Source organism: Aspergillus sclerotioniger, assembly GCF_003184525.1.
Source record: "Aspergillus sclerotioniger CBS 115572 chromosome Unknown BO94scaffold_16, whole genome shotgun sequence".
In the NCBI taxonomy this organism is placed as follows: domain Eukaryota; kingdom Fungi; phylum Ascomycota; class Eurotiomycetes; order Eurotiales; family Aspergillaceae; genus Aspergillus; species Aspergillus sclerotioniger.
Window position 1 is genome coordinate 620,144 of NW_020291006.1, and position 21,469 is coordinate 641,612.

Consider the following 21,469-nt stretch of genomic DNA (forward strand, 5'->3'; position numbering starts at 1 on the left):
GTGCCTGCCACTTGACAAACTCCCACCACCACCACCACCACCACCAACTGTGAGGGCAGGCAAACTCAACTCAGCTGTAAAGGCAGGCATACATCCACCTTTAGGTTGTCACCCAATACTGCAGAAGTACAATACCTGCAGGTCGCAGTTCCTCCCTCCTCATTAGTCAGACCACCGCGAGCCCCATCCCCACTTGCCAGCTTGTATCTGGCCAGATCGCCCTCGCTCCCGTCATCGCGACTCCACGCTGTTGTTGTCCCAGGGCCTGACTGGATGATCCGCCTTTGTTCAATTGCTGCCCTGCTCGTTGGCTGTGGATCGCACAGAACGGGTCCCAACTGAGACCTCAATTCCTCAGAGCACCACATTCTGATTCGAGTTGGACACGGATTCCGGAGCGCGAGCAATCACCTGTGGAATGTCGTCTGTCACTCATGTATGCATCCTGCAATATTGATTCCCCTGCAGCCGAGACGACTAGTATGACGCACCCGTCAATCATCCCTCGACCAATACCAACCCGTTGCACGCAAACTTCCGGACCAGCCCAATTTCTCCAAGTACGTATCCCAACCAACATAAACATGACGCCTTCCGGCAATACCACCCACATTCCACTAGGATGCTTGTCTTGGATATCGGTGGACAAACCCATGGTATATGGGTCCAATGCGAGCAATGCCTTGTAGACCATTCATTGTGCCACAATAGGTAGTTTGTTTCTGGCAACTTTCTAATCCCGAGTGGATGTCGCTAGGGTCGTTCTGGTGTTTTGTGGCCCAAATATCGTGCGCTGCTTATCGTAGATTATCCTCATCTTCCAACCGGTACCCACCCCACTTTCCCCCGCGTTCCATCGGGTTCTCTCCATCCAGTAGTACCTCTTTGGTATTTCAACACCCATACTTACAGTCTCATATGTCTCCCACATGTAAAATGTCTCCATTACATATGAGACAAGTCACCCGCCGGATCGTCGGGAATGTCAAACCGGACATGCTTCTTCGGTTTACCATTTGCCGATGCAGGTGGCCTCCTACTCAGAGCAGGGACAAGCGTTGGCTTCTTGCGAGCCTGTTCGCGGCAATACTCCTCCCAGGAGTCAATCATATGCCTCCCAAATGTAGAGATGGTGATCTTAGTGTCCTCATGCCAGTGGAAGTCTGGATCGGACAGAGGACCGACAATCACGGCATTGATGGCCTGAGATACTGCACTGATGCTGCAATCATGGGAGGCAGCAAACGCCTTCAATGGGAATAACTGTGTGACTGTACTCGCCAGGTCCGCAAAAAATTGATCGGTATAAGGGAAAGTCTTCGTGTCTGGGGGAGCATCTGTTGTAGTCGAGATAGAGTTGGAAGGAGGTTGCTCTTCCGCTGACCCCTTTATATTTGCTTCTGCCTGGGTGCTTTGTTTTGCCTGCCTGTCTGACATCATATCTTTCTCGTGGGGATCCACCGTCGTATTTGGAGAACTAGTGTCACTGGTTGGTGAAATAGCGTTCGAAGTAGAGTGCTGTGTCGCAGTCGGTATATTTGCTTCTTCATGGGTGTTTTCTTGGATGTCCGTCTCACCCGTCGTATCCTTCCAAGCGTCGATGGGGGATTCCGCTGTCGTGTCTAAAGGAGGAATAGATGTAGTTGGAATAGAGTTGGACATAAAGTGTTGTTCCGCAGTCGCCTGTATATTTGCTTTTGCGGGAATGTTTTCTGTTGGCCGTGTCTCGCCCGTCATGGTGTTCAGAATAAAAGTGCCAGACTCCGCTGTGGGATCTAAAGCATGCCTCTCAGTGTTGTTCCGGGTCTGGATAGTATCCTCATTCTGTTGAGCCTCGGCCTCGGTCAGTGCAGCTGGGGTCCAACTCTTCGTGTCGGCCTCAGTAGACCCCACAGTTGTATCCACTGGATACTGTTGGTTGCCAACCTCCACCTGGGAATCGGGACCCATAGTTCGAGCCCTTTTCCTAGGATAATCAGGCTCCGCCATGGTATCAGCAGGGCGCTTGAGCGTCTTAGGCTTTCCACGGTTATCGCCGTTCGGGTGGATGTTGGAGATCTCCCTCGTGTCCGAGATCAGGCCGGTCAGGGGTGTGGCAAGCTTGATATTATCGGTATTCTCATTTCGAGTATCAGCCATCGCCTGGGAGTTGGCAAATTCTAGAGACTTGAAAAGGTGGTCTTTGCTTGGGGCCGTGGATTGCGCCAACTTGTTGATGAGGTTATTTATCGCCATCTTTGTAGGTAGAGCTGGTTATGGTATCTAGAGGAGAAAAAAATGATTTGAAGGTAGACGAAATAAGATAGGGGAGTGTGGGCGCTGATGGTCTCAATATTGAGTGCTGGACGCGATGGGTCGCACGAAAGATGGACCGTTTGTCGAGTGAATTCTTTGATAAAAAGCAAGGACTATAAAGGTGGTATATCGGCTTGACAAGGATAGGGTGTGGAATTAGATGTCCAAATCTTCGAGCTTTAGGCAGAGATGAGTTGTCTGGTGTTGGAACACGGGCTGTTGTGGGAAGAAGGCTTACGGAACCAGCAAGAGGTACGTGATGCGTGGCAAGGAAGAAAAGAAGCCGAGGCGGAACAAACTCGCAGATGCAGGAGATTGTGTGTCGTGGTGTGAATCCGGGGGGCAGTGAATCGAGTCGTCAAGCGTTCATGGCATCGGCTCCACACCCTTTCGGGCTCACCTTGGATGGCTGCTACTGCTGCAAACCTAATCTCCGGGCAACGCTCCCTACCCCTGTAAATACTCTGCGCTTTACAACAAAGTGTCTTTCAACTTGGATACCTAATTGCTTCAGTTGCGTAGGCGGATAAACGCTCTCAGGGCTCAGTGGCTTGATGGGACTTGATGATATCAGGTGATCTTGGTAGCATCTCTAGACTCTGCTAGCTAGCTTCAGCGACTAAGTAGTGAGTAGGTGGGATTGATCGTTCTTATATAGAGGTGAAAAATGTCCTAAATCAACTACTCTCATCGGAGCATTGCTATGAGGTATAGGAAGATTACAAGTTTGAGGCTGTAACAGTCGAGATACTCCTGGGCCTCTACAATGAGATGTGATGAAAACAGAACCTTATCTTCTAATGGAAGCAAAAGCAAATAGCACCCTTTATAACTCCTAAATCTTACCCACGAAACTTCAGGCTCGAATACTAGCTCATATCATGACTCTTGGAGGTATGGTCGAGCAGCTTGGTGGTTTTGGAAACACAGGACTGCGGTAGCAGATCCACGTAACTCTGTTCATGATTGTTGACGTTCTTCAGCCGACCGAAAATCTCAATGAGCTCCTGCAGACACAAGCGAAAAGATTCGTGACCGGACAGATTGTCGTAGAGAAACTCGGCGCTGAGAAACAACGGCATAGGCATAAGTGGATGAATCTAGACAACAGATCTGTCAGTAAGCTATGACGGAGTCGTCAGTCCGACGTGAGAGAGCATACTCACCTTAGAAAAGTGTAATTCGGGAAACGTGTTGGCCAGACGGATGATAGCCGCAGCAGCAGCCAAGGCTCGATGTTCACACTCGAGGACCTCGGGGGTAGTGTCCGAGCGATCAATAGAAGTGGGCAATGTCGACATCATGCCTTTACAGTAGTAGATGACGGTAGAATGTGCTAGAACGTTTGCAAACAAAAGCAATGGATCAAATACTTCGTTGGGCGACGGATAATACTCCCATAGGAGTTGAAGCCTGGTTGTGAGGATATCGTCTAGCCACCAACGCTGCTCCGTCCAGTCCAACGGCATATCTCCGTAGGCCTTGGATATATTATGCTGCTGGCCCCGAAACAGATTGCGTCCGCATATTGTGACTAGTATCAGGCATTCGTTGAATGCAGACCGCACCTTTGGGGTGGGCTCTGTCATGGCTTCGGATAGAAAGCCTCCCAGCACTTGCTGGCCGCTCTGGAACTCTACATCCGGAGCTGGCAAGCGAGTGCAAATCTGAAATTTGAACCCAGTGCATCAGTTTGAAGTCTCAGCTGGCTCAGGCTTTGTGCGTGACATCGGTAACTTACCACGTGCTCATGTAACGTTACGGGCCAGTCGTTGCGCATGCTGAAAAGATGATCAAGCAAGTAGGCCATCCAAAACACTCGACGCTTTTCCTCGGTTTCAATGAAACTTCCACTTTCTGGGGATGATATAAGGCTTGTATCATTGTTGTATGAGCGGTCGATCTCATGGAAACGCAATCCCTGGACCAAGCGAAATGCCTGGCCAGCGCTCATCCAGGCCTGTCGGTGGCGAGTGCGCATTGACTCGCATGTCGCGATAAGCACCCACGCTTGCACCAGCTCCGTGTCACCGTCACTGTTGCCGGGTGATTCCAACATATGCTTTGCTTTGTGGTAGAGCTGCTCTGTCATGTCTCGAAACTGTGCCGAGAACAAAGTGGCCAGCATCCACATTGCATACTGCAGACAGGTGCGCGAAGGCGATTTCTGGCTAGTCTTGGACCATGATAGATATCGCCGCTGGTGGATAATAGGGATCGAAGGATGTACGCGATCGAAGTAGAGCTGGTCTCTGGAAAACAAGATTAGCCTCTATTTCGCCCCACTCTGCGCATGAGGGGCACTTCTTGTTACAATTCATCTCGAATGAGATCTGTGATGCGTACAAGGGTATCAGGAGTCGAAGATAGTGTTCCAGTCAGCGACCAGTCCGACAAGGAGCCCAAGTCAGGCAGGCAGACGCTTGGAAGAAGCATCTCGGACGCCGTTGCCGTTGGAAGCCATGGCTGAGTACGTTCGGCCACTATTGGGTCGGAAACCTCCGCTGGTGGTGCTGTTGGCATAACATCAAAGTCGCTAGTTTCCGTGCTGTGCTGCTGTTGCTGAGGATCGATACGGCTCTCCAGCATAGCTTCCAGATCTACTACTCGGTTCTTCAGCGCTTTGATGTAGCCCTTTCTCGGTCCTCTGGTCCCGCGCTGGGTGATTTCACATATTGACCCCGAATCTTGACAGCCCCCACATAGTGGTTGCTGCCCATCACACCGCAGCTTGCGCCGTCGGCACTCATCACAGGCGGCTTTGATATGCTGTCGACCCCGCGTCGAGATCGATGACGGCATCGCTTCCACCTCGTTGATGAGTGCCTTACTCCCCTTAAGGCAAAAGCACCAGGTGGGGGATGCGTCAATCGATCGTATGCATTGACACCAGAGTTTACTAGTCTGGCAGAAGTCTTCTCTTCATAATTAATAAGCGTAAGCATGCAGTAGGTGCTAATCCCAAACAAGCTTCGCGTCTTCTGACGATCATGTCAGGCATATCCCACCACCAGCGCTGCATGAGTATGACCAGACTCCGATATTGAGAATTTTGATCAATTTTCAGGGTAAGACATTAAAACCCATTACACCCATCAGATCCCTTTAGGGTGCGTGACGTGTCCCGATTTCCCTTGATGCAGATCGGAAAGTTGATTGCGAACTTTGCGATAATCATCTATCTTGATAGCCTTCAACGAATCGAACCAGTAGCGATAGGGCTGCTATTTCGCCACCTCTTGGGGGAGCGCATAACATGACTAAACCACGAACACAACGAAACATAATGCTGGATGTCATCCGGCCAGTCGATGGCAACGGAACTGGACCCGCACGACTAGCATAAGCGTCGGTGCTAAATGCTGACCTTTGCAGACGCGCTGAACCAGAAATAGGTTTAGCATCATATGGAACTATGATCCGATCCCATCTTCTTCCACTGATTGCGACGGAGGAGTCACCAAATTACTGCCAAGGGATACTTCAAAGTGTGGCCAATTCGGATTTATCGGAGTTTGGAGGAGTTAAGTGGTCATCGGCCATTAGTCCCCGCATTTGCCGAGTAAGCTGGCTGCACGGGCAATTTGGAGCATCATGGTTTGATGTGAGACGCGAGCATCAGAAAGAAATGGTGGAACTCGAACACCATTCTACGAATCCCAACAGACTCTTCTCAAGCATGGAAGGGTCTCCCTGCCAAGGCCATACTCCGTCGACGGTAGTATCCACCCAGAGAAAGGGTCATAGGTGACCTCACACTCTACGTGGAGTTATGACCCTTATAAAAGCCATTACCCCAGACGCTATAAATCCATATCCTCATTCCCTTCCAGACAGTTCTCGTCGTAATATTCATCAAAAGTTTCTATCTAAGTCAGATCACAAGCAACTATATCCACCAAACAATCGCTGCCCAAAATGGTCAAGACACTCGCCTTCGGAGACCTTCAAGTCCCATCGCCTGGCTTTGGTGCCATGGGCCTCAGTTTCGGTCTGGGGACCAATCTCAGTTACGAAGAAGCCGAGCCGGTGCTCTTGAAGGCTATTGAGCTAGGGTGTACCTTCTGGGACACTGCTGTGAGTTTCACTTGCCGTTGGAAAAGGCATATTTGCAGGCCTAACATGTGAGATCAAGGTCGTCTACCAAGCTGGTGTGAATGAGAAGCTTTTGGGAGACTTTATCAGGAAGCACAATGTTCGCGACAAAGTCTTTAGTAAGTACTTTGAATCTACACCATGAGGTCAAGCCGCTAACCCTCATTACAGTTGCTTCCAAGTGCGGCTTCGACGTCTTTTCCGGAAATGGTGGTGTCACAAACTCTGCCTCGCACATCAAGGAGTACATTGAAGGCACCATCGAGCGGTTGGGGTTCACTCCTGACCTTTACTATCTGCATCGAATTGATCCCAGTACGTTGTCTGTGGTAACGGTCCATTTGGACTTGCTGACCCCGGATAGACACCCCTCTGGAAGAGTCCATCCCAGCTCTGGATGAGATTCGTAAGGCAGGAAAGACCAAGTACATCGGCCTCTCCGAGTGCTCAGCTGCGACGCTGCGCAAAGCGAACTCGAGTTGGTTCCGTCCCTTATTCTATCTGGTGTCAGACTCGCTAACCGCAATGATAGTCGCGAAGATCGATGCTGTCCAGGCAGAGTACTCAGCATTTGAGACCCTGCACGAGACTGATGGCCTGATTGAAACTACCAAGGAATTGGGTATCGCCTATGTGGCTTATAGCCCCTTGGGACACGGCTGGCTTGTTGATGATTTCCCCTTCAAGACTCCTGATGACTTTGCGCCGAGTGATTTCCGTCGGACTTGTGAGTGTTCTTCTCTACCGAGTCGCTTTACCTTGCATCTAACCATCCATAGCCCCCAAGTTCCAAGGTGAAAACTTCTACAACAACAAGCGAATTGTAGACGAGATCCAGAAGCTTGCATCGAGGAAGGGTTGCACAATCAGCCAGATCGCCCTGGCCTGGGTTGCTGCTCAGGGCATGATTGCCATTCCAGGAACGACCAAGGTGCACCGATTGGAACAAAACTGGGCTTCACGGGAGGTCGACTTGACCGAGGAGGAGAAAGAGGAGATGCGAAAGATCATTGATGCTGCTAAACCACATGGAAACAGATATGGCCCTGCCAACCAGGCCATGGTTGGACACTGAGCTGGCTATGTCTCTTTGGCTGGAGTTCCATCATCTATTAAACAGATTCATGACTTGGTTATGATACTCGAAGACTGAGATTGGGACACATGTATATACCATCGTTATCAATATGATCGAAGTGTCCATTGATGCCTCAGGGGAGATTACGTGAGACCCGTATCCGTATTCCGTATTCGTTGTAGTCACAGACCAATCACCGGGCGCCATTTGAACGATACACGCACGGATGTCGCCTCAGGCCATCGAACGGGGGCTAGACCGCAACTGGGGCAAAACTGTCCAGACCCTCAATCTGCTTGCTGATAAGGATTTTTTGGTTTTTGAACGACTGACAACGTCACTCCTATCCAACACTCACAGTACCTTCGTTTTTTATCGATGGTCATGGAGAGGAGATCGATTAAGATCAGCGACAGCCCCCGGGAATCGATGGAAAACAAGCCTTGGTTGATCGACCAAGGAGGAGGTCTTGGCATCCGTCAAGATGCGATGCTGGCTTAGTCACGGCGCAACCACGGCTCTTTCTTTCTGACTAGTTTGCGGGCAAGAAAATGGCGGCGTTTGCTGGCACCCCCAATAAATTTAACCTTTGCGGCCCCTTCCACTTTCCCTTCCCCATCGCCTCTCGCCTATCTTTCATTCCTTTCCCCCCTCACTGTGTGTCTGTCTATGTGAGAGTCTCCGTCGACGCTGTCTTCAATGGATCCCATCGAGCCCGTCAACGGCTCGCTCGATCCCCACGAAGGCCAGCCCCCGTCCGCCCCCCAGCCGACGTCATACCCCCGACAACGTGCGGCGTCGCTGCGTTCCCGCCGTCCCTCCATTCGCCTCCAACGCCTACCTTCCTTCGAACAAGCCAACTTATCCACTCTTCGGTCCCAACCATCGCAGCAAAATGGTGACAGCTCTAGCAGAGCTGCTGGATCCACCCTTGCTCCTCTTCCTTCCATTCCTGCGGCATCAACCGAGGACGAAGCATGGCAGGGCAATCGCCGCCGCAGCAACTCCGAACCCCGACCTGGGCGATGGTCTGCGCCCAACCCGGCTGCTTTCACACGCTTGACGACTGGCGACCAGATGCACCCGGTAAAGGAGGAGGTATCACACCAGAGCCCGATCGTCGCCACGGAGTCAAGTCAACCACTCGCAGAAGATGTCCCGCCGCGTCCTGAAATGCCGAGAAGGGGGAGTAGAAATCCAATGCGGTGGGCGAGTGGAGTGAGCGCGAACCGGTTCACCAGGAATCGCGCATCGACTGTTAGTGGAAGCGCTCCAGCCCAAACCGATGAGATGGGCGATGAATATCGCCCTCATATTGTCGATGTTCTGGATGTGATCGGTACATCACCTTCGTTGACTCTGTCGGTCTTCTAGCCAGGAATACTGACTGATATGATGTAGATCCGGAAGTGTCGGCGCTATCTACGCTCACGAACGTACAAAATTCCTTGTTCATTCCGAATTTGGGACCTCTCTTGAATCGTAACCAGACATATACCCTCTCGCCGCCCTCGCCATTAAGAGAACTGGAAACAAGCGATGAGGAACCATCGGACGAGGCAAAGGAACCTGAAGTCCGTCCTTCTCTCGAACATACTCTCACGTCTGTTATAGCCGAGGCAGGCGAGCCTCGGTTTGCCGTGCTGCCTGAGGGAAGTGATCTGGCGGGTTGGAGTCAAGAAGAAATAGAAGAGCTTAACGATCACGTCCGGCACATGCTGCATTCTCGCCGATCAAAGTTCAAACGTTCGATGAAGGGTTTCAGGAAATATGTCTCTAAGCGTAAGCAAGCCCGTGACTCTCTATATCGGCTACTGACCTTTCTCGCAGCCCTTGGATTCCTCGTTACCCTATATGCCACCCTTATCACGCTTTTTGGGCTTGCTTGGGTACTCTTCCTCATTGGTATTACCCTATCTGAGCTTCAGAGCAAAAACTGGACAAGGACCTAATATAAATAATAGGCTGGATCAATGTCGGAGGCCGGCAATCTTATATCATTAATGTCATCGATAACGTCCTGGTTGCCCTGTTTGCGGTCATGGGCGACGGGCTGGCCCCGTTTCGAGCAATCGACACCTACCACATGATATTCATCGCGCGCTACACGTTTCTGACATGGAAAATTCGTCGTAAACGCCATCTCCCCGATCTCAAGAACAAGAACGACCTTCCGTCGCGACGTGAGACAGAAGTCGATATTGAATTTGGCGACACCCCCAAGGACGAAGAATATGAATTTACTGTGCTCGACCCTGTGCGGCAGCAAAAGCTCATCCACCACCAAACCAAGCTGTCCAACTCCCACACTTTCTACAAACCCCATGAAACCTTTACCCACAACGCTTTCCCTATGCGCCTACTCATCGCGATCGTTGTGCTCCTAGACTGCCACTCTCTCTTTCAGATTGCTCTGGGCACCTGCACCTGGGCCATCAGCTACCACGTCCGTCCCTTTGCCCTCACAACCGTTATTCTCTGCTGCTCCATCTGCTGCAACATCACTGGTGGTGTGCTGATCATGGTCGGGGACCGCATGACCCGCAAGAAAGACGTCGTCGAACGCCTTTTCCGCCAGCAGTTAACCGAGGAAGCAATGAAGAAGATCCGAAAGAAGAAGCGAAAGGAAGAGGAGCGACGCAACGCGGAGAACGGAGGTCCTTCACGCTCCCACTCGATTTCCTCCCAGCGGCAACAACCGGAAACGAAAGAGCACCCATGAACCATGAACTCTCCCTCCCCTTTCCTCAAAAGCACATTACAACTCTTCGCACGTTTCACGACGCCTACGACGAACTCTTAAGATGCTCCATTTCTTACTCATCCCAACAATGATATCCCGATCGCTGTCCTACCCTGTTTTGCTTAACCAACAGGCCCTGGGACCATGTGATCCACCACCCTTATAGATCGATTCTTTGTACTAATATATACGCCATATACGTGTTGTATCTAAGTTTTGCCATGTTCGACCTTTCTATGCTGCTTGCTTGCGGTATCTCAGCGATCTTATACTATAGTTATTTATATTCTACTGAGTGTCAGACCCAGTGATGCATATACACGTTGCATTGAACTGACCATAACTATTACTATCACGACTACCAATACCATTCTAGTCCCGTACTACGACACAGATCCATTGTCTTGAATATACATAGATGATATTCCTCAATACCTACACTACACACACCACACTACAACACCCAACCAACCCTTAAATAAATCACTTCAAGTAAAAGGAAAAGAGTAAAACAAGAAGGAAAATATTTGAACAAAGAATGTAAGAACCTTATGTAAGTAAGACTGGTTATATAGACAAGCAGTTGGCGCTCATGTACAAAGTTTCTCTGCTCTGCTCTGCTCTTTCAACGAGCTAATCTGACCTGAACCCGAACAGACCAGACCAGACCAGACAGATATGTATGTATGTATAGGGACACGAGGAAAAAAACGAAAATAACGAGAGGATGAGAAAAGTGATAAATGGTGCATGGAATAGGAGAATGCCTCGCTTAGTATAGTAAGCATACAAATCCCAGATTGATGCTTGATTCCCGATAAATAATGTATGAGAGGGGAATATGATTTCAATGGGGCCTTAACACCGCAACTCGCTGATGGACGAGACGAAAATAGGTAGAAGAAAAGGAAAGTGGGGTAACGAAGGACGTATGGGGTTTGGTTTCGCTATACATAGTAGCAGGTGAATTTTCACCCAGTGTGAGGTTTCTGTCGATGGGTTTGATGTTGGTTACAACTCGGTGTGGCCGGTTGCCGGATCGGATCGTCGATCGAGTAGGATTTTTTCGAGAGTGTCGAGCCTTTCGCGGGTGGTGCGGATGGCATGATCCATCTCGAGATCAGACATTTTCTCTTCATTGACTTTGCTGGCCAACGCTCGTTCGCTCTGGACTTTGCGAGAGTACTGTTGTGTGCGCGACTCCATCGTCCGACTGACTGTGGGGACTGCTAGGCCGTCCATGCCGACTCTGTCTTCCAGCCAGCTCCAGAGCTCGCTTTCCTCCCGGCGCCACATCTCCTCGTAGGCGGCCAGGCGCTGAGGTAGCGAGTAACCAGGGCACCCGATGTCGTGGGACACGATAGATGACGAAGAGGGTCTTCGGAAGAAGAGGATGAAGAGCAGTATGCCAATTATCGCAAAGGCAACGTTTCCGCCCAGCAAAGGCTTGGCAATGTCCACAACAGGGCCAAGGATTCCGTGGAGTGGCTCCAACATTCCCCAGGACTTCGCCTGCTGCGCCTGTGCCTCTTCCGCTGCCTTGGCGGCTGCAGCTGCAGCTGCTTCCTGGGCAACTTCGCTCTTCTTGCGACGTCCCTTTCCTTTGGTTTTGCCGCCACCTGTGCGGCCACGAGGGACAACGGCAGCTTTCAGAGCAGTGATTAATTCGCTTCCAAATGTCGTCTGACCATCCATCGCACCCTTTTCAATAGGACCTATCTTCCGTTAGCATATCTATTTCATATAGTCATCCGACATTGTAGACCTACCCTTCAACCAACTCTTTCCGGACCACTCGATGGTACACGTCATGAGGAACCGCGTTTGATTTCCCGGTGCCCAAGTGAAGAGGTATTTTGTCTTGGTCAAAAAGACATTCCCGCTTGGCACGTCAGGCGTCTGTGTGCTCAGCGTGACAAGAACGGCCTTTTCAAGGTCGAGGAAATCTAATGTTTCGGTACTGATACACTTGGTCTGCTTGGGACCAATGGATCCGTTGAGCGGTTTGATGTACGAGTAATTTCTCGTGCGGCTATCGTTGGTGAGGCCCTTGTTTCCACTTTCGAACTGCAGCTCGCCCGACTTCTGGTTGTCGACGAGAAACTTCGTCATAAATTCGCCTGAGGCCGGCCCGAAAACGTATGAGTAGACTTTTCCAAGAGGCGCTGGGATCACATCATCCTTGATCAGTCTGTCATACTGGCCCGCAGGATCGGTGTACTCAGTCGGAGGGTGAGTAGAGGGACCAGGGAAGTCAGAATCACTGTCAGCTGGTGAGCCAGATTTGCTGCCTTTCGCATCGCCGTTGGAGTTGGACCCCGACTGCCCAGTGGCATTTGCACTGGCGAGATGGCCCGAAGGCTTGCGACTGACGCTCTTGGTGGGTAATGACTTGTCACTCCCATTGACGCTAGCGCCTGCAGCTTCGAAAAGACTATCAGCGTTGTCACCCTCCTCATCCTCATCGTAGATCTCGTCTTCTTCCTCGCTTTCATCGTCGCTCTCTCCAGACTTCTCGGTCTTATCCCCTGTACCATCAGTGACCCTGGTTCCGTTGGCGGAGCTCTTGAGGGAAGGATGGTTAATCTTCCAGATATTGACCATGAGATCATAAGTAGACTCTCGACTGAGAAGACTGCGGAATGTGTGTCTGGCATGTAGCGTTTGAATGGCTATCGCATTCGGAAATACCATCGCAGTTGACTCCTTTTCAATGGCCACCACCTCATCGAAGCTGATTACGAGAGTGGTTACCCACCCCAGGATATTACTGGAGAAGCAAATGTGACCTTCTGAGATATAAATCCGACCAGCCAGGATAATCTCTCGTTGTAGAGCACAACTGTAATCCTCGATCAGGTAATCGTCTTCCGGCACACTACGGAACAGCTGATGAAAGTCTCTGTTTCGCTTTTTGCTGGCAACTGCGAAGCCAGTTAATCGGGGCATGCTGGCATTGGCAGCCGGGGCACCAAGGGCTATAGCACTCGCGCCAATTGCACCAATCGTTGACGTGGTCGCTGAGGACCCCCGGTGTCGACGCCGGGCAAGCCGGCTTCGAACGCTTCCGCTTCTATATGGCCGAGTGGTACCGACCTCTCCGTCAAGTATACTACCGCTGGGTGGGGTTTGATCACCAGTAGCTTCCTTTGTGAGAGATGTACTAGACTGTAGGTCAAGACCATCATCCGGGACCAGCGACGTCTCAGAAGGCTTCTCGTAGGCCATGGTAACTGCTCGGGCGGCACGGCTATCTTCAAGTCTGGCTGCCTCCTCATCGCGTTGGGATACCCCTGGGCTTTTGCGCTTCTCTAGTGGCAAATCCGGCTTCGTGATGACAACGCCATCCGGTGTCGATACAGACCCTCCGGGGGGTATCGCGATGTCCAGATGACTGAAATCCAAGTCCCCAGACCCCAAAGTGTCCACAGCCATTGGCTTCTTCTCGTCTGGCCTGCTGTTGTTGGCTGGCTGACTGGGGTTTGCTGTGACTTCATTGGCGGGCTGATTCTCGGACTCGCCCACTCCTGTTTGGCTAGCATTGCGCGCTTTCGACTGAGAGTTGAGACTGCTGCTCAGAGTTGACGCGGCGTTCTGCGCAGCGGAAAAGACCGAAGAAAAGAATCCGGTTTGCGGGGCGCCGGGTGATTTAGCGCTCGCCTTTGGTTCTTCAATTGTCGGGCCCATGGCAGAGATGGAGTTTGACAGCTTGCTGGGCTTGTGACTTGCAGCAGAGGCGGACCGCACCCGTCGGTGCGATATCATATTACCCGAAGGACTGACAATGATTCCGGACGGACCCGACTCCTTCGAGTGAATGGAATCTGGTGATCTAGTCACATCCGGAGAGGAAAAGAGCTTAGGGAACTCAGTGTTTGGGGTAGGGGGAGTTATAGTGGTATGAGGCTGCGGAATTGATGTGTGCGGGGGAGTTCTTGGAGCGGGGATGTCTAAAGAGGGAAAAGGCTTATCCTCCTTGAGATCAGTACGAATGGGAGCTGGTAACGGCGGAGGCGCTTCAGCAATGGTGGGGGCTCTCTTTGCCGATACGCTACCCCGACGATTACTTTTCGTACTTGAGGTAGACCCTGCTCGATCGCGATTTGAGTTCTTCTTGTCTGGATTTGAACCGAAGGCGTTTTTGAAGCGCCGCCCGGGCGAGATGCCTCGTTTCTTCCCACTGCGCTCTGATGGCACACTCAGTGTAGAACCGTGCTGGCTAGGCGGCCGTGAGAGCTCGGTATCCTGCTGGGGTTCGGGGGCGGCAGACTCTGCATCGCCTTGAGCGCCCTCGTCATTCCTATCTGCCGATGTGGTCTTTATCAAAGGTGAGGAGGAGGTATAGAAGCCGGCATGAGAGTTCTGGGAGGTAAGAGGGGGGGTTCTTGGGCGCAATCCAAAGTCAGACAGCCAGTTCACCTCTTCCGATACTATACCAACAGGATAGGAACACGCAAACTCACCTTTCCGGTTCAGAGTCATCCGTCAGGAGATTGACAGCGTCATTATCTACAATACTCAGATTCTCGTTGGCGACTGATGAGGTGGTCGAAACACCATCCCGCGACTCCGTCGAACGACCTTCTGGGATATCCCTATCACCCTCTATCTCTAGCTGGCTCGATGATTCGTCTGATGGCTTCTGACTATTATCCTTCTTCTTCTTTCGTCGAGCGGCCAGAAGCTTTGAGAATCCGCTGGGTCCTGCCTTGGCGGAATCAGCCTCGCCGGCTTGCGACTTCGGTCTATCGGAGGTTGAGTCGATCGAGGAGCGCCCATTGCTTCGACTTGAACTCCCCATAGTCTCCAAATCAACCGGGGTAGTCTGAGTGCGATTGATTCTGTTAAAGCTGGGGGTATCGGAGTCGGGAACCGGAGGGGGTTCGGGAATCGTGGATTGCTCCATGTTGAAGAGGCGGATCAAGGTGCGAGAGGTCAAGAAAAGGGAGGCAAAGAGAATAGCGAAAGGAAATCAACAATTGTGTTAATTCTCAAGTGAACGTTGGAGTGCCACAGTAGTGCGCATGTTAGAGGTCAGAACCGGTCGACGTCTCTAGCAATGCATTAGAGAAGCAGCGTCAGCAAAAAGGAGGGCGATGAGGGGGTGGATAAAGTATTGTTGAGTCTAGACGGTCGCAGACCCAGTAGCATGCCCTGCCTCTTTCTTCCCTTGCGGTGGGGTCTTTACGAGGCGGAGGGGGGAAGAAGGGGGGGAGAGGTAACGATGAGGAGAAAGTTAGGTGACGATGAGGAGAAGGAAAGCGAAACGGAGGCGCTTCAAGTTGCACTCCGCAACGTTGCCTGCCAGCCCGCAACGACGGTGAACTTGAACGGAGCATTATTACCGCCGGTGACCATCTGCCGCCTGTATTTCTCCGCCGGGAGGATGTACAAAATACAAAGTCGCAACTCGAGTGGGGGCTCCCCGATCGGCAGGGACAAATTTACGATGATGAGTCTGCTGTCTCTTAAACCGTAGTGGTTTGTCGTACTCTGCTTGGCTCTTCTCCAGCTTCCGATCCTTAATTTATCATGGTTAAAGTGGTGCAACCTCCTATCGGCTGCAGGATAATTATAGAACTGCCGCGGCGGCGGAGCTGTCACCGTGTATTAGCGTGTCATAGTCATGACGGTACTTACCGCCAACGCCGGGATCAGGGGGTCAGTGGTTCCATGGACGCTTCGCTGGCGAGAGGGGCGGTAATGTTACCGTTCCATTGGTACGACCCCGTGATCTGCCCGAAGCGGTGAGGGGATGTCGTCACTGAGCGATAGCCTCTTCTCCAGCCCTTATCTTCCCCAATCTCCTTCTTTCCCCAGATTCAGGAAAAGAACCGCGTCGGTTTGGAGGTTGGCAGGAAGATCCCCTCTCTACAGGGTACCGAGACATCCGTAGCCATGGAGGCCGCTCCTCTCACGTTGGTAAGTCTTCGTTTACACGGTCTGCTGGCAGCCTCCTGCGTTGTAATCCCGGCCTGACAACCCCCTTCGGAAAGGCTCATACCCACGCTCGCAATGCAGTTCTCGAGACTCGCAAGTCGAATCCTGTAGCTGCCAGCGAAGAACATGATTTAGCTGCAGGTGAATTTGCGACTGCGGCCCAGAAGAGCTCTGATCAAGAGGTGCGTGTCTGGCGCGTTCGTGGTTCTACAGCCACCGAAGGCTGACACATTCCCTGGGCTGCGCAGGCCTTGCGGACCCTTCAATTGCTCGAACAACACCACAAGAAGCTCGCCCAGATTCTACGGTTTCAGCATGAAAACCCTCCCAGCACCGCGAGTGCCAATGCAAATGCCCAACTACTGGCGACGGAATCGGGGACGAGATCGTCCGCATCTGCTGCAGATCAACAACAGCCCCCAAGGCTATCCGGACATCCTCGTCTACCATCAAGGGAATCGTCCTCCATTGTCAGCAACCTTGCATCAGCACGAGGCATCCCCTCGCAGCCACGCCGCGCCTCTCCGGCATCGCCGACAATCACTCCTCAGCAAGCAGGAGCAAAAATGACTGAGGGACCGACGAAGGTCAGAACGAGCGAGTCACGACTGCGGGGCGCTCAAATGCAAGGGACCAAGGAGCGTCTGAATCGTATCTCTGTGTCAAAGCAATCTTGGACCCCGCCAGCACCCAGTCCTACCGATATCACGTCGCAGCAATTCGCCCCTCCGGAGCATTCTGAGCCCGTGCGCCCGAAGGCTCGAGCCCCGCTCACGGAAGAACAGCCTTTCCAGAAGTTCTATTCCACCTTTGAAGGCCTGATCTCCAAGATCTCTGCACCATTGGCATTTGCGGGTCTCCCTCTAGGCTCCGAAGCTTCCGAACCCACCAGCCGCAAATCCGCCCCGGACACCAAGACAGATCGCTACAACGCTATATCTGATCGGCCATCTCAGTCTGCCGAGCCGGATATCAATAGGATATTCTCACGTGCAGCCCTACAAGCGATCAAAGATACAACAGGCAGTACAACAGGAAGTACAGCGGAATCGTTCTACGTCGTGCCCACGACCGGCGGGACAGTCTCATACGCGGGGATCCTGACAAGAGCAGAAAAGGAGGCTCGACGAAGCAGTTTCGAGGACGGCGACGAGGACTTCGTGGACGCACGCGAGACCCCACCATCTCCAGAAATGCGCCAAAGCCTATCCGGAGCGCAAGGCAAGGCGGCCCGAACCGGCGACAAGTTCAACAGTCTCCAAAATCCGAAAACTATGGAGGAACTGCAAATGGAAAACCAGGCCCTGAGACATTTATCCGACACACTATCCAAGCGCCTGCACATGTGGGAGGTCAACGCGCAGTCATCCTCCATCGCCCTGCAGCAGTCCCTGAAAGCAATGCACCATCAGACCATCTCGCCTGTCGAGCATCCGTCCCAACTTCCATCTGTGGCTGCATCAACCGTCACCGGCGGCCTTTCATCACCCCCCATCGCAGAGCAGGAGCAGCGGATCAAAGAGCTCGAAGAAATGGTCCGACGCGGCGAGAAGGAACTCAACAAAGTAGGTCGCGAGAACGACAAGCTGCGGGACGTCCTCGGTCGTTATCGAGAACGATGGGAAAAGCTGAAGGAGGGCGCCAAAACCCGACGAGCAACAGCAGGGGCAGGTAGCTCGGCTACCACATCTTCTGGTCAACCTCAACCTGTCCGAAGACCAAGCACTCTGGCAGATACAGAAGACACTCAATCCAAAACAGGGGGAGAGACGTCAACAGCGGATAACTCGAACAACGAACGGGAGGTATCGGATCAGTGATTAGCGCGGCGATTGCTTGTTTCTATCCATAGCCTTATTGTAGCTCAGCTGCCTTTTACTGTCTCTCTCCCGAGCTATTATTCTGTTCATTCTTATCCCTACTCCGCGGCACAATCACTCTGATATTCTATGTCATTACCACAAAAGCAAGCACACGAAGTGAAGTGAACTGAAATGAGCTTTATCTGTCAGAATTAATACTACACATTCCCTCCCCTTACCCACCTCATCCATCCTCTTTCCTTCTCCACCAACCATACAACCCACCAACCAACCACCCCCTCCCTCCCTACTCAACATAAAACACCGCACTCCCCCTAATATCCAACGAACTACTCCCGACCAAAACCCCAAACGCCCCCTTCTCAACCACATACTTCATCGAAACATTCCACAGCCCCAAATCCTCAACCTTAATATCCACCGTGACACTCTTACTCCCCCCGGCCGGAATAACCACCTTCTCAAACCCCTTAAGCAACCGATTCGCCACCACCACCGACGCAATCTCATCCACCACATAAACCTGCACCACCTCCGTAGCCTCCCTCATCTGATCCAGATTCTTCACATCAACACTAACACTCACCGTGTCCTTCACCGTGACATTCGTCTTGCTTAGTCGCAGATTCGAGTACTCGAACGAGGAATAACTCTTCCCGTATCCGAAGGGATACACGGCGTGAGGATCGCCGAGGACGTATTGGTGCCCGAAGTCCAATGTGCCGTTGGCGTAGGCGTGTCCTGCGTCGCCGATGTTGCGCGCTGAGTTCAGGTAGTCGTAGTAGATGGGGAGGTCGCCGACGAAATGGGGGAAGGAGACGGAGAGTTTGCCGGATGGGTTGTAGTCTCCGAAGAGGACGTCTGCGAGTGCGTTCCCGCCTTGTTCGGATGGGTAGAAGTGTTGGAGGAGCGCGGAGGTGCTGTTGGAGATCCAGGTTACGTCTGTTAGGGGCTTTCCGCTGGAGAGGACGACGATGGTGGGGATGCCGGTGTCGCGGATGGCGCGGATGAGGGGGCCTTGGGCGCCTACGAGGGAGAGGTCGTCGAGGTCGACGTGTTCGCCGGTTCTGTGGGATGGTTAGTTGGGTGGTTTGATGGGAGAAGGGAGGAGAGGGGGTTGTACGTGGCGTTGTAGTTCTCCCAGAGCTCGGTCTGGTCTCGAGACCAGGTGCCTACCACTACGATGGCGACGTCGGATTTCTTCGCGGCCGCGATGGCTTCATCGAACCCGGATTCGTCGTTGCTCCAGCGTTCGCAGCCTTGGGCGTAGTGAATTGTGGCGGAGTCGCCGACGGCGGCTTTGATGCCGTCGAGGGGAGTGACGCCGCGCCATTGACTTCCGTAGATCACGTAGTCGCCGTACTGGGTGGGTTAGTGTGGTGGCTTGGATGGGGGGGAGGAATGGTGTCTCACGTTCATGTATCCATGCGCCATGGGTCCAAGCACGGCGATGTTGCCGCTCTTCTTCAGCGGGAGGGTAGTATTATGGTTCTCCAGTAACACGATGGACTCCTTGTCTAGGGTTCGCGCAAGCTCGATTGCCTCTGGGGTGTGGATCAGGTTGGACCACTCCGACTGGGGAGCAGCAGGGTATGGGTTCTCGAAGAGGCCCATTTCGAACTTGGCTCTGAGTACTCTGGATACGGCGGTGTTGACGATGTCGATGTCCAGCTGGCCTGACTCTACGAGCTCGGGGATCTTCTGGAAGTTACTGCGCGCATGTTAGCAGTATTGACAAGCTGCTGTTTTTTCATCGACTCACTATGAACCTCCACCCATTTCGACGTCGTTGCCAGCGGGCAGTGCCATCATAGTCACGGCCTCCATATCAATTGGAGAGCTCCTGCAGAGCTTGAAAGCCGTGCACAGTCTGTCGGTGGCACCGGAATCACTAAAGACCCAGTATTTGTAGCCCCATTCCTCTCTGAGAATCTTCGTCAGGGCGTACCAGTCGGCCACTGCAGGGATACCATCGTATCTAGGGTCTAGTGTAAGCAGATAAGCGACTTCCGTCAATGGCAGGCACTTACGCGTGGTATGCACTCATGACGCTCCACACACCGGCATCCACGATGGCTCTCTTGAAGGACGGCAGCCAGCTATTCAAGTTAGACATGTATCTTCGACCTCAAGGTTTGCACACATACGTAGAGCGCAGATATCTCTCTCCTCCTTGGACGGGCGCAGTGTTCAACCCCTGCTCAGGCAAACTATATCCCACAAAGTGCTTGACGGTAGCAGACACGTTGAGACTCTGCAGGCCCTTGATGTAGCTGTAGGCCATTTCACCAGCGAGGTATGAATCCTCCGAGAATGTTTCCTCAACCTAAAGTGCGGCTTTGTCAGATACTCCTTTGTGCTATGTATATTGCTATCCTTACCCGACCATATCGAAGCTCGCGTGCCAGATCAGCCAGCGGCGCAAACAGTTGGGTGGCACCAACAGCACGAGCTTCTTGCGCAATGAGTCGACCCATTTTCTGGACCAGCTGTATTACGATGCATCAGCCTACATGCTGGGGGCAATGTAATGTGGGAAGCGCAAGTTTACCTCTGTATTGAAAGAACATGCGTACCCAATCGGGGAGTTGTAGATAGTCGCGTTCTCGAGCAGGAAACCATGGATACCTAGATGTCGACCACCTGTTAGTACAGCTAGCAGTGGAAATAAACATCGATAGACGTACCCTCCGTCTGAACCAGTGCGGGAATCCCAAGAGTCGTGTTCTGGAGCAGGTAGTCTTGCGCTCTCTTGATGTTGGTCGAAAGCCAGTCCCAGGGGACAGCATATCCCACTAAAATTGTTAACCGTTTGGCCGAGGTGAGATTCACAGGAGTTCCATACCATAAAACATTCCAGCCTTTGAGTCCATGTTCTCCACCAGACCTGTGTAATTGAATGCGCCGGTCGTGGTATCCATCCAATTGCTGATATCTCCTACAGTGTAGATAGCATTAGTCAATGCGATTGTAAGCAAGGTGCGACAAATTATTCCGCTCATAGTCGCGTCTGCACCTCCCCGGAAGAGTACGCACCCTGGATCAATTGAGCCATCTTATCCTGGACAGTCATCCGACCCAGCAGATCAGAGACCCGCGCCTCCACTGGAGCATTGGGGTTCTTGTAGAGCGGTCTCGAGGCATTCTGCGCTGCCATCAACCCAGACGCGAGTTGGAGGAGCAGAAGCCCCTTTGTGAGGAGACCGGCTACCATGTTGATTGAATAAAGAGCTAAAATGCAGCCCTCCCAGCTCCTTAGTAACGAGTGAGCCTGTCCAGGTAGGTATTAGAAAAACACCAGAGGAACTTGAGGAGGGAGGCATCCCCTCGGTATTTAACGTCATTGCAAGCACCAGATTCCCCCAGTGGGCTACCAAGCGGAGCTACAGATAATATGAAAAGAAAAAAGAAAAAAGCAAAACAGCTCCTTCGGCAGCAACGGACAGGAAACCGGTATAATTTAGGCTGCTCATGCGATCAGTTCGGAGATGAGCC

General features: G+C 52.2%; 8 protein-coding genes across 8 annotated transcripts; 3 read left to right on the plus strand and 5 right to left on the minus strand.

Annotated features, from left to right (window-relative positions):
* Nucleotides 1-749: 749 nt before the first annotated feature.
* On the minus strand, nt 750-2,471 carry BO94DRAFT_98435 (uncharacterized protein). The gene has a single exon (XM_025617776.1). The coding sequence runs from the start codon at nt 2,233-2,235 to the stop codon at nt 946-948; it is 1,290 nt and encodes a 429-aa protein (XP_025466848.1). The 5' UTR covers nt 2,236-2,471; the 3' UTR covers nt 750-945.
* A 693-nt stretch (nt 2,472-3,164) lies between these two features.
* Nucleotides 3,165-4,555, minus strand: BO94DRAFT_467742 (fungal specific transcription factor domain-containing protein; the record flags this gene model as incomplete). Its single annotated transcript, XM_025608220.1, has 3 exons — nt 3,165-3,395; nt 3,462-3,962; nt 4,037-4,555. Coding segments are annotated over 3 exons (1,251 nt in total), but the record flags the coding sequence as incomplete, so codon positions are not given.
* A 266-nt stretch (nt 4,556-4,821) lies between these two features.
* Nucleotides 4,822-5,088, minus strand: BO94DRAFT_453014 (uncharacterized protein; the record flags this gene model as incomplete). Its single annotated transcript, XM_025607548.1, has 1 exon — nt 4,822-5,088. A coding segment is annotated over one exon (267 nt), but the record flags the coding sequence as incomplete, so codon positions are not given.
* Nucleotides 5,089-5,715: 627 nt separating this feature from the next.
* On the plus strand, nt 5,716-7,564 carry BO94DRAFT_535971 (putative aldo-keto reductase). Its single transcript, XM_025611909.1, has 6 exons — nt 5,716-6,372; nt 6,431-6,509; nt 6,562-6,705; nt 6,755-6,868; nt 6,923-7,117; nt 7,170-7,564. The coding sequence occupies exons 1-6, from the start codon at nt 6,214-6,216 to the stop codon at nt 7,463-7,465; spliced, it is 987 nt and encodes a 328-aa protein (XP_025466851.1). The 5' UTR covers nt 5,716-6,213; the 3' UTR covers nt 7,466-7,564.
* Nucleotides 7,565-8,075: 511 nt separating this feature from the next.
* Nucleotides 8,076-10,601, plus strand: BO94DRAFT_535973 (uncharacterized protein). Its single transcript, XM_025611910.1, has 4 exons — nt 8,076-8,807; nt 8,870-9,250; nt 9,299-9,373; nt 9,433-10,601. The coding sequence occupies exons 1-4, from the start codon at nt 8,168-8,170 to the stop codon at nt 10,188-10,190; spliced, it is 1,854 nt and encodes a 617-aa protein (XP_025466852.1). The 5' UTR covers nt 8,076-8,167; the 3' UTR covers nt 10,191-10,601.
* A 621-nt stretch (nt 10,602-11,222) lies between these two features.
* BO94DRAFT_547014 (uncharacterized protein) lies at nt 11,223-15,117 on the minus strand (the record flags this gene model as incomplete). Its single annotated transcript, XM_025613311.1, has 3 exons — nt 11,223-11,926; nt 11,981-14,595; nt 14,675-15,117. 3 exons carry the CDS (start codon nt 15,115-15,117, stop codon nt 11,223-11,225), a joined length of 3,762 nt encoding a protein of 1,253 aa, XP_025466853.1.
* Nucleotides 15,118-15,743: 626 nt separating this feature from the next.
* On the plus strand, nt 15,744-17,971 carry BO94DRAFT_547015 (uncharacterized protein; the record flags this gene model as incomplete). The annotated part of the gene is made up of 4 exons (XM_025613312.1): nt 15,744-15,872; nt 16,032-16,133; nt 16,208-16,333; nt 16,400-17,971. 4 exons carry the CDS (start codon nt 15,744-15,746, stop codon nt 17,969-17,971), a joined length of 1,929 nt encoding a protein of 642 aa, XP_025466854.1.
* A 229-nt stretch (nt 17,972-18,200) lies between these two features.
* BO94DRAFT_98566 (putative beta-glucosidase) lies at nt 18,201-21,278 on the minus strand. Its single transcript, XM_025617777.1, has 11 exons — nt 21,011-21,278; nt 20,820-20,912; nt 20,662-20,769; nt 20,526-20,602; nt 20,356-20,463; nt 20,122-20,300; nt 20,005-20,073; nt 19,737-19,952; nt 19,388-19,685; nt 19,098-19,336; nt 18,201-19,041 (listed from the first exon to the last, which is right to left on the minus strand). The coding sequence occupies exons 1-11, from the start codon at nt 21,186-21,188 to the stop codon at nt 18,261-18,263; spliced, it is 2,346 nt and encodes a 781-aa protein (XP_025466855.1). The 5' UTR covers nt 21,189-21,278; the 3' UTR covers nt 18,201-18,260.
* Between the last annotated feature and the right edge of the window lie 191 nt (nt 21,279-21,469).

Excerpts from the sequence above, each read along its gene's own strand:
- BO94DRAFT_535971 (XM_025611909.1), top strand. The coding sequence starts at position 6,214 with ATGGTCAAGACACTCGCCTTCGGAGACCTTCAAGTCCCATCGCCTGGC. Across the intron at positions 6,869-6,922 it reads GCTGCGCAAAGCGAACTCGA|TCGCGAAGATCGATGCTGTC; the intron begins GTTGGTTCCGTC and ends CCGCAATGATAG. Across the intron at positions 7,118-7,169 it reads GAGTGATTTCCGTCGGACTT|CCCCCAAGTTCCAAGGTGAA; the intron begins GTGAGTGTTCTT and ends AACCATCCATAG.
- BO94DRAFT_98566 (XM_025617777.1), bottom strand. The coding sequence starts at position 21,188 with ATGGTAGCCGGTCTCCTCACAAAGGGGCTTCTGCTCCTCCAACTCGCG. Across the intron at positions 20,464-20,525 it reads CATGTTCTTTCAATACAGAG|CTGGTCCAGAAAATGGGTCG; the intron begins GTAAACTTGCGC and ends ATCGTAATACAG. Across the intron at positions 19,686-19,736 it reads GAAATGGGTGGAGGTTCATA|TAACTTCCAGAAGATCCCCG; the intron begins GTGAGTCGATGA and ends ACATGCGCGCAG.
- BO94DRAFT_535973 (XM_025611910.1), top strand. The coding sequence starts at position 8,168 with ATGGATCCCATCGAGCCCGTCAACGGCTCGCTCGATCCCCACGAAGGC. Across the intron at positions 8,808-8,869 it reads CGATGTTCTGGATGTGATCG|ATCCGGAAGTGTCGGCGCTA; the intron begins GTACATCACCTT and ends GATATGATGTAG. Across the intron at positions 9,374-9,432 it reads TTGGGTACTCTTCCTCATTG|GCTGGATCAATGTCGGAGGC; the intron begins GTATTACCCTAT and ends TATAAATAATAG.
- BO94DRAFT_98435 (XM_025617776.1), bottom strand. The coding sequence starts at position 2,235 with ATGGCGATAAATAACCTCATCAACAAGTTGGCGCAATCCACGGCCCCA.